The 13873-nt window shown below is 43.8% G+C and overlaps 1 protein-coding gene across 3 annotated transcripts in view; it reads left to right on the forward strand.

The window, feature by feature from the left end:
* Positions 1-13873, forward strand: part of RIPOR1 (RHO family interacting cell polarization regulator 1) — a 405268-nt gene that overhangs the window by 275524 nt on the left and 115871 nt on the right. Inside the window, exon 1 of one of the 3 annotated variants that reach the window (XM_063438388.1) lies at positions 3113-3197. The exons of the other annotated variants lie outside the window; for them this stretch is intronic. Coding sequence (XP_063294458.1) covers positions 3179-3197 — 19 coding nt within the window. The 5' untranslated portion in view covers positions 3113-3178. Of the gene's footprint in view, positions 1-3112; positions 3198-13873 lie in introns of those variants that run through there. 3 annotated transcript variants of the gene reach the window in all.

Here is a 13873-nt window from a genome sequence, read left to right on the forward strand (position 1 = left end):
AGGGTTTCTCTTCAAGTGCCCACATAAATATTACATATTGTTTGTTGAAGGACATGAAAGACTTTAATTTGATGTGACATATGCATATATAACTTCTTATTTATAATACAAACATTACAAAAAAAAGCAAAAGTGCACAGCTCAGCATATGAAAAGTAATTCAAAATTAAATTCATTTATTTGTCCTGATTTTACAGAGTACATAATAAGTCTAGGATTTCTGTTTATTTTTGGTAGTTACAGTCCACAGAATACAAGGAGTAAAATGAAATGAAAAAAGTAACAATTTTAGAATTTGGTAAATTTGTGTCGTAAGCTTTGTAGCCATCGCAGAAAATGTGATTGCTACACACAAGTATATATTTATATAAAGAACCAAGTTAAGACAATTTACCGAATGCTATTTTTACACTTTTTTTAAGCCATTTAACTTCCAAACTCTGCTTAATAATGGAGTAAAATTTAATTTTTTTTTCTATTTTGTTTCAGATTTTTAACATACACACATTTAACAGGGCTTTTTTTTATGTATTTAGTGTATTTTGTAAGCATGATGTGTGCTACTACTACTGTACCCCACTCCCTCTAGCGTGTAAGCTCATTGAGCAGGGCCCTCAATCCCTCTGTTCCTGTGCGTCATACTTGTCTGGTTACAAATCCGTGTCAGTCCACCCCAGGGGCGGGCTGGGAAGGGGGGCAGGGAGGCAATTGCCCCCCAGGCCGCTCTAAACCCAGGGCCGTCCGCATCCAGCAAAAATTTGAAAAATCTGAATCCCCTGCCTCTGGCCGAGGACTCAAATTTTTCAACTTACCTCTCTCCCTGCAGTCAGTGGAGTCGGCTGGCCTCTCCTGATGATGTCAGGAGGAGGGGGCATGACTTTCACTGCTCTTCTCCCAGGACCGCTGGGGAGTTTGGGAGAAGAGCAAAGGAAGTCACGCCCCCTCCTCCTGACATCATCAGGAGAGGCTGGCCGACTTCACTGACTGCTGGCTGCTGTATGCTGGTTGCTGCTCCTGCTCCTGGCCACCCCTCCCTGGCCTATGGTAAGACTCAGGGAGCGGGGAAATACACCTTAGTTTGTTTTTTTATTCCCCTCCTCAGCCCCTGTCCCCCTCATCAGCCCTGTCCCCCTCAGTCATTCCCTGTCATCCTTCCTCAGCTCTGTCCCCTTAGTCATGCTCTGTCCCCTCCTGAGCCCCTGTGCCCTCCTCAGCTCCTGTCCCCTTTGTAAGCCCCTGTCCCCCCTCCTCAGCCCTGTCCCCTTTGTAAGCCCCTGTCCCCCCTCCTCAGCCCTGTCCCCTTAGTCAGCCCCTGCCCCCCCTCCTCAGCCCTGTCCCCTTAGTCAGCCCCTGTCCCCTACCTTAGCCCCTGTCCCCTTATTCAGCCCTTTCCCCTCCTCAGCCCTTGTCCCCTTGCTCAGCCTCTGTCCCATTACCTTTCTTCAGCCCTGTCCCCTTCCTCAGCCCCTGTCCCCCTTCCTCAGCCCCTGTCCCCCTTCCTCAGCCCCTGTCCCCCTTCCTCAGCCCCTGTCCCCCTTCCTCAGCCCCTGTCCCCCTTCCTCAGCCCTGTGCCTTTCCTCAGCCCCTATACCCTTATTTAGCCCCTATCCCCTTCCTCAGCCCCTATGCCCCTTCCACAGCACCTGCCCCCCCTCTCAGCCCCTATACCACCCTTTCCCTGCTCCTTTCCCCCTCTCAGCTCCTGACCCCTTCCTCAGCCCCATGTCCCCACTACAGCCCCATAACATCCTCACTACAGCTCCTCTCCCCAAATTGCAACCCATATCACCCACACCACAGCCCCTTTCCCAAATTGTAGCCATCAACCTGCTTCAGCCTCTATCCCCCCCCCCTACATTTCCTAAACCCCCAATTACAGCTTATACCCTCAACTCAGCCCCTGTCTACTAGTTTTAAAAGTGTAAAGTTTGGGTGTATGTGTGTGTATGAGTATGTCTGTGTGTGTCAGTATGTCTGTCTGTGTGTGTCAGTATGTCTGTCTGTGTGTGTCAGTATGTCTGTCTGTGTGTGTCAGTATGTCTGTTTGTGTGTGTCAGTATGTCTGTGTGTGTGCGCGCCAGTATGTCTGTGTGTGTGCGCGCCAGTTTGTCTGTCTGTCTGAGTCAGTATGCCTGTAACAGTGTGTCTTTCTGTGTGTGGTCTGTGTGCCTGTCAGTGAGTGTGTTTTTTAGTGTGTGCCAAATCAGCAAGTGTGTGTGTGCCTGTCATTGAGTGTCTGTTTAGGTGACTCTTGTTTTTACTCTCCTCTTGGTGCAATGGGCCACTTGACTGGATTTGCCCCCCAGGCCTAAGGCTGCCAGCCCTCCCCTGGTCCACCCATTGTACAGCGTTATGGAACTTGTTGGCGCCTTATAAATTATAAATAATAACCACTACAGAGTGCTGTAGTGGTTATTGTGCCTGGATTATATCTTTAAATAATCAACCATTGTACAGCGCTACGGAGTCTGATGGCGCTATATAAATAATAAAATAATAACCAGTGCCCCTCCCGAGATTAAATTATGGACCCGCCCCTGGCCGGAAACCGTTTTTTCAGAATGGGCCCAGTATATGCTGCAGCGCTGTAGAGAAATTCATTTTGACTTAGGGTGCATTGGAAAAATATTGGAATATAAAGGGCGCCTTGAATCTAAAAAGTTTGGGAGCCACTGATCTATACACCAAAACAGTTTCATTAACCCCTTAAGGACCAAACTTCTGGAATAAAAGGGAATCATGACATGCCACACACGTCATGTGTCCTTAAGGGGTTAAGCTAAAGTTGTTTTGGTTCTCTGCATGGTTCTAGAGAGCTAAATATGGATGGACTTGACCACAAAAGTGGAATTGTAGTGAGACCTTTATAACTTATTTGTTGGCATACCCCAGATATATGATCACTGGACGCAGACAATTTGTGTTAAATATTGCAGTGAAAGGGACAGCTAGGCTGTCATTGTTTATTTTATAGTTCAGTTTGACTCATCAGGAGCAGTGTGATGTCAGGCTTTCTGGCAGGGGAAGTAAAGGGAGGTGACTAGCCAGGCCCTTTCCTGCCTTGTATTTGCTGGACCAGGTTTCTCAGCTATTCTGCATGAGTACGCTTCGAAAGAAGCTCAGACTTTAAGTAGCAGATGAGGGCAAATATACTGCTTGGATTGCCAGCAAGATCAGAATGAACACTGGGCTGAAAGGTAATATTATACTATTACTGCTAATTGTATACATAGAGATAAAGTAGGTTGTTAATAGTTATTATAACATCTTTATTCACTGTACACTGAATGTTAGTGAATAGAGATCTGAATTGCTAATTTTGGATGAAAATGGCTAATTTGAGGAAAATTACATCTGTTTAACGGACTATTTTAACCTCTGTTTAGCAATTTGGACTTTAATTCAATGCAATTAGATGTTTAGTGAATAAACCTACATAGACTATTTTGTTGGATACAGAGTGGCATTTGATAATAAACCGTAAATAACAGTCAAACATACAATATGAAATGGTAGCATGTTTTGCATTTCTGTCTAGCATTTGCAGTAAAATTGTACAGCAAATAAAAAAGCATTTTGGGGACTGCTGAAAGCTTGATGAGAAGCTGAATTATCGGCAGAATAAAGGGGGGGGGGGGGGGGACTAGAGGGACTTCCGTGTTCTTAAAACACGAAAAGTGTTTTAAAAAAACGCTGGACGTCCTCACCCTATGCATGAGGACCTCCAGCGTTGCCGAAATCCCCATAGGAAAGCATTGAAAAATGCTTTCCTATGGGGAGGACTGATGCGTGCATGCGGCCATTACCGCTCATGCTCATTAGGTTTCCGATGTCGGCGGGGGAAGAGCGTGGCCGGAGCCTGACCCACTGCCGAGGGACGTCGGCGCTGGATTCAGGTAAGTCACTAAAGGGGTTTTAACCCCTTCAGCAACAAGGGATGGGGGGTAGGACAAAGTGGGCACTGCAAACCTGATTTTTCCTGACACTCCTGACAGTCCATTTAACCCAGAGCATGTAATTATTGCAGGTTTTTTTTTTTTTTTTTTTAAACGGCAATAATTACCTGCTAGGGTTAACTCCTCCTCTAGGGGATGTCTAACAGACAGCCACTAGAGCAGTGGTTCTCAAACCAGTCCTCATGGCCCACCAACAGTCCAGGATTTATATATTTCCCTGTTTTATTCCAATGGGGATACTAACAAAATCTGGACTGTTGGCGGGTCTTGAGGACTGGTTTGAGAACCACTGCACTAGAGGGACTACCGGAATTGAAACAGACCTTTGGTCTGTTATCTGACGCTGGACATTCTCACGCTCTGCATGAGGACTTCCAGCATCAGATCTTTCCCCATAGGAAAGCATTGACGTCAGGCCTGGGAGGAGCGTGGGTGGAGCTGAGCCAGCACTGAGCTACATCGGTGCTGGACCCAGGTGAGTGACTGAACGGGTTATTCACCGCTTCAGCTCTGCGGCAGGGGGCCTTGATAGAGAGGGAAGCTATAGTGCCAGGAAAATGAGTTTCCCTGGCACTATAGTTTCCCGTTAAGTTTGACAGTAAACTAGCTTTCCTCTTCTGTTCAGGCTAATGCAATGTAGGATGCAACCGTAATTAGTTGATAGGCTTAGAGTGTCAACAGATTATCTCTGGCCACCCATGGTGAGTAACAACAGACTCTCTTAGCCAACCACTACCACCTCCTCAGTGCTTCCGCATAAGCCTGAGTAGAAGAGAAGGAACTACTAGCGCTTGAGGGCAGATATTCAAAGAAAAGGGTTTACCATTTAAAGGCAAGACTGATGGGTGACACCAGGCACCATCACAACTACTGTAAAGTGAAGTTGTTGTTGTGCTGGGGTGTTCCTTTGAGGAAGAGGCTGTAGTGGCGGTTTGTCTGACAGACACTAGCGGCATGTTTTTGGCCAAATTAAACACTGCCATTTTTCAGAAAGGGCAATAGTTTACATTGTCGGATAAATGGACCACATCTATGCATAAAAACCAATAAAGTATTGGCACCTTATTTTAGTTATTAGTGTCCCTTTTAACGGCGGCATAAAGCTTTGTTGGATGATGTCCAACATCCCAGTGGACTTCTCTGTCATGTGTGGTTTGGAACTTTTCTGAATTCTTACCACAGTTTAGCTCCACAACTTAGCCCTGTAAGGGCTTTGAAATACAGAAGATACAGAATTTAAGGGAGATGCCTGATTTAATATACAACTTATCAGTTTACCTGCCACTGCATGACCAATGCAGGTTGATGGGGCACATTGGATGAGGCATAAGAAACTTTATTTAAATTAAATTCTGTCGATTTAACAGTTTTTGCTGTTAATTTTAATGTGCTTATGGCTGTTAATAAAGTTCACCTTTGGATCACTATACAGGCTTGCAAAAATTTTAATTCATTACCATGCCTCTCAACCATTCCCAATATAGCAGACCAATCACGATTTTGACCCCCTCTCCTGAATATTCTTAAGTTGGTACTCTTTGTTTTGTCCAAAGATGAGAATATAATTGTATGCACATACCTAAAAGTAGGTATTTTTGTCCACACAAGAACTTTCTAGTTGCACTTTGTGCTTAGACAGTTCCTTTTCAAAAGTACACCTATAATGCAGTTATGATCATTAAGGTGCCACCACTCGAGCCTGCTTTCTCCCATCCAGTTACATACCTCCCAGTGTTGGGTGGTATATAATAATCTTCTTAAATACCAAATTGGTATTTTTACCTTCCAATGATCACATAAAACAAAAAAATATGTTATGGTGTTGAACTTAAAGGGATTCTATAGTGTAAGGGATACAAACTTGTAATCTTTACACTACCATTATTATTATCATCATTTATTTATAAAGTGCCAACAAATTCCGCAGCGCTGTACAGCACTATAGAGCCCTCTGGTCTCCCCGGCCCTTGCGCTCCCCCCAGGGCCAGATTAAGAGCCCAGTGGGCCTGGTGCTGACAATTATGAGGGGCCTAAGTACAGAATCTTTTCGAACAAAAACACTAGAACAGTCATACCTCTCAAGCGTTGTGTTTCTGGTGGAGATGTTGGCGGAGGGAAACTCATAGGATGCAGCTATAAGAAAACTCAGATTCTCTTCAAATATGCTAATCTCTCTCTAATTCATTCTTTCATCTTTCATGTAAATCCAACCCCCCTAACAGCAGTGTCCAGTAAAGCAGGAAGTCAATGGGCGTTGTAAAAGGGTGGGCCACTGACACGTATCATGGAACCAGAACTCCCGAAAGGGGGGACGAACATGCCCTAGGAGGTGTGTCTGCCCAAAGAATTAGAAGACTAGCCTGGCATGAATGCATGTCAGGCTGCCTGCCAATCATGCATGCTGGCCAACAGTATCCTGAGACACAGACACTTCGGGAGACTTGTGGACACTGAGAAACCAGTGACACTGGCTGGGAAACATGGGGGCACTGAGACACTTGGGGACATTGTGTCCCTAGTGTCTCAGAGTCCCCATGTCTCGGTGTCCCCAATTGTCCCAATGTGTGTCTGTGTCCCCAAGTGTCTCACAGTGTCCCCTAGTGTCTCAGTGTCCCCATGTCTCCCTGCAGCCTTTACCGCATCACTCACTTCCTTGAGCTCTAGGCTGTCTCTGCAGGCTAGGAGCTGCTATCTGGACTCTCGTGGCTGTGTAGCTGCTCCCCCGCGGATCAGTGAATAGAGAGATGCAGGTATATGCCGTAACTTTCGATCCCTGCCTCTATCCACACACACAGCCACCCCTACTGGCTGGTGTTGGTATTGCAGAGTGATTTCTGTTGATACTGAGAAATATAAATTTGTATTGCCGGTACTACTGCAATATCGGCACTGGCCAGGCAGCCTCAAATAAATACCGTCCAGGTGGCAACCCTAAGAGTAGTGTGTGGTGGTAAAAAAAATAATCAATGGGCCTGGATCTGCAGCTCCATCAGCTCCTATGTTAATCCAGCCCTGGCTCCCCCCTCCCGGCTTCTTAAAGGGTTAAAAAAAATAACCATTGTGTACGCCCAGATTTCCAGCGCCAATCTCCCTCTGGCCTGGGCCAGGGCTCCTCCTCCTCCAATGTCATCTTACAGGGACAGGCTCAGGGATGTGTCTACCACGAGGCAAACAAGGCATTTGCCTTGGGTGGCAATTTCCAGGGGGCGGCAAAAATGCCCAGGCAAATACCTTGTTTGCCTCGTTTTATGAGAGCCCAAGAGCTGGCCCTCATATTCCTTCTCCCGGCATCACTCTGCGGCACGCGAGGGAGCTGAGCATAAAGAGCTCAGGGGAAAGTGCTCCCTCGCCACCCGGCCGCCTCCCTGCCCAGCAGCCCCACTGGACCCCAGGTGAAATACCCACCCAGCTCTCCCAAAAGTAGGGAGGCTGGGTGGATTTCAATTTAAAAAAAATAATCGTAATTGTGAGTGGGGGAAATGTGTGTCGGTCAATGAGTGCGTGCGTCTGTCAGTTAGTCTGTCAGTGAGTGTGTGTCTGAGTAAGTGTATGTCTGTCTATCAGTGAGTGTGTGTATGCCATTGTTTGTCAGTGTATAGGAGACTGTGCGTCTGTCAGTGCGTGAACGTCTGTCAGTCAAAGTGCAGCCTTGACAGAAAGGGGTGGGGCAGCACAAATCCTAAATACACCATGGACAGGCTTAATGCACATGTGCTGTGAGTGTTGCAAGGATTTTACTGACGCTGGATGACCTCATGCAGAGCGTGTGGACGCTCAGCATCAATTAAGCAACCTAAAGTGGATTCACCAGGAAGTACCTCTATTGGCTGGCTGACTGCCACCAGAGGCAGCCATAGTCCTACAATGTAATTATTGCAGTTTCTGAAAAACTGCAATGATTTACATTGCAGGACTAAGTGGGACTGGGACACTGCACCCAGACCACTTCAATGAGCTGAAGTGGTCTGGGTGCCTATAGTGTCCCTTGAAATGCACTTTGAAGTGATAAATATCTCTAAAACGTAGAGTAATGGTTAATAAAATCAGCACTTATCTCTGCCATTCTTTCATTCTTTAAAAAAAAAAAAACTCCACCCTGGAAATGAACTCCAATTGTTACTGTATTATATTGATACATTAAAATGTAAACTGGAAAACTAAAACAAAAATGAAGCCTTTTGAAAGTCCATGGATTTAGCAGTTTCCTGCAGCCATATCTGTAGCTATATCTGGTTTATGTCGGTCAATCCTCATCTTTTCATTTTTTGTAGCCAAGTTCCACAAAATACTTAATAACAGATATTCATGCTTTATGTAGTTTTGTGTGTGTAATATATGTATGTGTTAATGTACACGTATGCCACAATAGATTAAAAACAAATATTTGCATCTGTGTAACAAAAAGTAAAACCTTTGTGCTGTTACCATAAATGAATACTTATTCGGCTTAAGGGATAAGATGTTAACTTCATCAATGACTACAGCGTGTTGGCATTTCTTTTCAAAATAAACTGTAGAAATATGGGGTAACTGAGTACATGTAAATGTTAGTCTTGAACCGAGAAGTGATTGAGATGTCGTTTTTTTTGTTTTTTCTTCTTCTTTGCATCCTTGAAAAACATGGCAATATGAATTTTATATAGCCTTAACAATAAAGGAATTATTTATGTTTCCCATTTATTCTACAAGGTTACAGGTGTGCATTTAAAAGATAACTCCAAACTCCTTATAGGGATTGTAATGCCCCAAATCACTCAAGCTCTTTTGAAACAGCATGGGATTTCATATATACATTGTGGTAGCAGTTTTTCTAGCAAATGTCTAGATTCAGAGAAAAACGTATTAAAATAGGACTTATAGAGACTACAAATATTTCTCATTCATCGCATCTTCTCCCATGGCCTTTTTATTTTTTATTCTCGCTCTCCCCCCACTTCTGATGGTTTTCCCTAATTAATTCCATAACCCCTGTATTTGTCCCAAATCATAATTATTGACTAGAGGTTTCTGGTTCTAAAGTGATGTGTGATATTTTTTTGCATTGTCACTACTACTGTGTTACTAGAGTGTGTAATCTTTCCATCCTATTTTTTCCTTATGGTTTTTTTGGAAAATTGAAAATTAAGATTTTCACCAAGCTCCTGTACATCTACCAGGTCAGCATCCTCTCTGCTACCGTAAGTGTCCTGGGCCCCCATCCTCTTCTCCACAGTGATAATAGCCTCTTTCACGGGCTCTTGGAACAAGGCCTATAGTCTGCAGACAGGAGGCTGGCCTTCAAGCCTTTCCCAAAGTTTCTGGCACAGGAGCTTCCTAAAAAAGTTGTTCTCCCACTTCTCAGCCAAATCTTTGGCACGGGTTCTATGCTGACTATTTGGGAGAGCAGAAAAGAGCACCCACATGAAATCCTTCTTCTCTCCCAAGCATAGCAAATAACGCACATGTGCTGCAATTGCTATGGAAACTCACCAGCTGCTGCTGCTAGCACTGGCTAGGAAATTTAGGAACAGAGTGACCGATGTAGTTTGGATTGCTTGGCTATCCCTAAACAGGACAAATCAAAGAAGACCGCAGGATGAGCCGAGAATGGACCCGAGGTAGGTGTCACACAAAGCATAGGACCCACAAATCTGGAAAGCTGGATGATAGAAGACAGCTTAGGTGAGTATATCTTGATATTTTACTTTTAATACCTGCATATTTGTGATATGATGTATGTGGGGTAGTAGAAGGTAGGTTGATTTTTCACTTTTAAAGCCCTTCAAACATGCAACCTGTCTTGGATCACCAGTAGTGATCATCTCCTGGGTTGGAGCAGAGATGTAGAGAGATGCTCTCGCTGCTGGATTAGAGGTAAATTAACCCCCAACCCCTCTTTTCTTTTCTTTTTTCCCTCTGTTACTGTGGATCTTTTGGGTGGTGGGAGTCAACAATCCTGCACTATAAAGAAATGCAATGTATTCCTTTTACAATCAATATATTAACATTAGTATGTTTTTAGAATTTAATTTCATTTGTATTTCTCTAATCATTTGTGCCTCCCTTCTTATCTCTCTCTCTCTCACATAAAATGTGTGTGTTTGATCATCTTAAAGGGACACTGTAGGCACCCAGACCACTTCAGCTAATTGAAGTAGTCTGGCTGCTGTGACCCTTTTCCACTTAGTGCTGCAATGTAAAACATTGCAGTTCCAGAGAACTGCAATGTTTACATTGCAGCTCTAAGTCTGCCCTCTGTAGCTGTCTACCAGACAGTCACTAGAGGGCTTCCGGAATACAAACAGACTTTTGGTCTGTTATCTGACGCTGGAGGTCATCACAGACTTCCAGCGTCAGATTTTCCCCATAGGAAAGCATTGAGTAATGCTTTCCTATGGGCGGTCTAATGCGCGCGCGGCCATTGCTGCGCATGCACATTGTCTCCCCTGACGGCGGTGGGGGAGGAGCGTCGGCGTAGCCTCACCCAGCGCCGAGGGACATCGACACTGAATTCAGGTAAGTGGCTGAAGGGGGCGCGAGGGAGGAGGGGACCTATTAACCCTATACTGCCCCTTTGTTTTCCTGGCACAAAAGGATCCCTTTAATGCCCCTCCGTTTGTAATTTTCTGTAACTTAAATCGTGCCACCCAAACTAATAAACTGATGTTAATTAACCCCTTAAGGACCAAACTTCTGGAATAAAATGGAATCATGACGTGTCAGACATGTCATGTGTCCTTAAGGGGTTAACAATCCTTGTGGGTGTAGCCTGCATATGTGCTTATTCATTGACTGGTATATGAAGCAGATTACATTCTAGAAGCAAGCAGAGATAGGGAGGAAACCAAAGGAAAATTTACGAATCCAGCTCAAGCCTAAGAGCTTATGTGTCATGTTGCTGAATATAGCAGAGTTATTGATAGACCGTGTGAGGCAGCTAATCATAAAGCATTACAGTCTGCATCATAACCTGTGTTTTCCATTGTGTTGCAAGACTACACAGACTTTTGTGCTACTGTATAGCATGAGGTAGGATGCTCGTTATATGTTCTAAAATACTAAGCAGAATGAAGCAGCATTTTCTTAAAGGCCAACTGTACCCTCAAAACAATTTTGAAAGGAAGTAGAATTAAAAAAAAATGAATTATATTTATAGCATGAGTTGGTCATTCCTACCTTTCGAAAATATGACAGGATCCTTCAGCAATATACATACATCTTGGATCAGACATAGACTGAAAAAGTACCATTGCATGGTTATTAACTAAAGTGAGAATTGTCTGGAATTCTATGTGAATATCACATTTAAGATCAAAATCACTAAACTGAGATACAATTTCAAAGCCGGCTATGCCTCTAGATCAGCTACTTTGAATTCAATATGAATTTCACAAATTTAAGGCCAATTTGAATATCTGGAAAACTCTCACTTTAGTGGATAACTCTTAGTCTCTGGTCCACTCTCTGCACAGAAACAAGGAAGACAATAGACACTGCCAGTTTGCAAACACAGTGTGTGGTGCAGTTATATATATCTCCTGAAAGGATTATATTAAAAAAATGACACTTGTCCTTTAAGCGGTGTTAAAATATTGCACCTGCTCATAAATGTGGAATTAAGAGGAGTCTGGCTCTGATTTATTGCCTAATTTGTTATTCCCCAGTTTCCCCTGCGCTAAAAAGTATCATCCTTTATAGAAATCCACTGTGCTCATTTCTATACAACAGAACAAAAATGTAGACACTTACTTGAATATTTGTTGTTGTATACTCCTCAGTCCCTTGGAAATGTTTATAGAAATGAATAGAACTGATATAGAATTGAATCCTTATTATTTTTTTTAAAAAAAAAAGGAACATTCTGATAGAAATTAATATCCTTTTTTATAAAGTTAGTGTACCACACCACATTTAAAGTGGGGGGGAGGGGGGAGTTACTATTTTTTTTTTTAATCGCCATGCTCACCAGTCTAATGCTTCTCATAGAAAACAATCAAAGAGCTACACTAAGCATGACAAAAAAAAACCCTTTAGATCATGGGAGTCCAACATTTTGACTTTGCTGGGCCACATTGAATGCTGAGGAATTATCTTGGGCCGCACATAAAATCTATAATAAAATTCATTCATATAATAAAACTTCAGAAGCCCATTTCTTAAATTTGTTTAGCAGATAACTCCCTTGTTTGTTATCCTTATGTGGGATGAGCTTTCTACTAAACAAATACACAAGTACACAATCACATACACACACACACACACACAATCACAGACCTACACACACGCATACAATCGCAGACCTTTACACAGTCTCTCACACACACAATCACACATACTCACAGACCTATACACACAATCACAGACCCACGCATGCACATACAATAAGACCTACACACACTCACAGACCCACACACAATTACAGACTTGTACAAACACAATCTCAGATGCATACACACAATCACATGCAAACACATAATCAGAGATATACACACACAATCACAGACCCAAACACATAGTCATGACTTACACACACACGTACACTATCACAGACCCCAACTCCCCCCACCCACACACACACACACACACACACACAAAATCTCTGACAAAACATACACAAAAATTACATTCAGTACTTAAGATATACACCCAACCTCCCTACCTTGCTCTGGGATGGCTGCAATGGATCCTTTGTCCCTGGTGGCTCGCAGTTGCTGCTGGGCTGGGATTTCTGTGCTCTTCCTGCACAGGTCCCCCGCACGCCCAGCAATGATTCCAATGCCGGGATGACGTCCTATCCCAGCGGCCGGCTCACTGCAGGGAGCAAGAGGGAACCGTTCAGGAGGAGCACAGTATGTTAAATGTTTCCTGCCTCCCATGCTGCCCGGCAGTGCGGATGTCAACCGGGCAGCACTGCTAGCAGTCCTGGGCTACATGCGGCCCGCGGGTTGGACACCCCTGCTTTAGATTTAATGATGCAGTTTTGGTGCACAGATCATGCCTCTGCTGTCTCACTGATAAATTCTCTGACAATTTGCACAGCTAACATGAAAAAAAAAAAGTGTGTTTGCTTTAGAAATTTTTATTGTCTGTTAATTGAACTTTAATTACACATATGGAAGGCTAGCAGGAAATAAGACTAGGGCTGCATTCACAAAGTGATTTAACTCCTATATGGCAAGGAATGTGTGTGCATCTGCATGCACTGGCGTACATACCACGGTCGCAGCCCTGCAACCCCAGGTGCCCGCCGCCATGTGTTGCGGCCCTGGCCCGCGCAGAGTAAGCGCGGTGGGGAGGGGCCCACGGATCAATTTTCGCACCGGGGCCCCATGGGTCATGTGTACGCCACTGATGCCACATAAAGTAAAGCATAGGATCACACTAAAGCACAGGGATCAACATTTAGTGTTGCTGCAAGGGCATGCTCTGTACACCAAGACCACTTCACTGCGACATCGAACGTGCAGGATTTCAGTAATTGAAAGTCTTCATGAGGAAGTGTTTTTAGTCTCTGTCTGATTGATATTGACATAGATCCAAATATTGATCTTTGGTATATTCAGGGGAGCCCAAATTGATATTACAAGTGCAATTGGAGGAGCGTGAATTAGACACCAGACACCTTTTGGTATTCAAAATAAGCCTCTGACCTTTATTTGTTAGTTGTGTTTTTATACATTAAAAAGTAAGTGCTTACGTGCAAATACTCATTGGACAGTAGTAGGAAGGGGGTGAAAGGAGTACAGATAAGACATAGGGATTAACGTCATGTACATATACAAATAAGTTCTGAGAAAGAACAGAATGATTTGAGGAGAGACCGCTCAGGAGGGGGCTATCTGCTCCCAGAACTAAACATATATGGTTTTAAGCATCAAGCATTTCCTGAGTCCAAGTTAGCCAATTTTAATATAGGATATCTAATATGACACCTATAA

This window comes from Pelobates fuscus, chromosome 12, assembly GCF_036172605.1.
Source record: "Pelobates fuscus isolate aPelFus1 chromosome 12, aPelFus1.pri, whole genome shotgun sequence".
Lineage (NCBI taxonomy): Eukaryota > Metazoa > Chordata > Amphibia > Anura > Pelobatidae > Pelobates > Pelobates fuscus.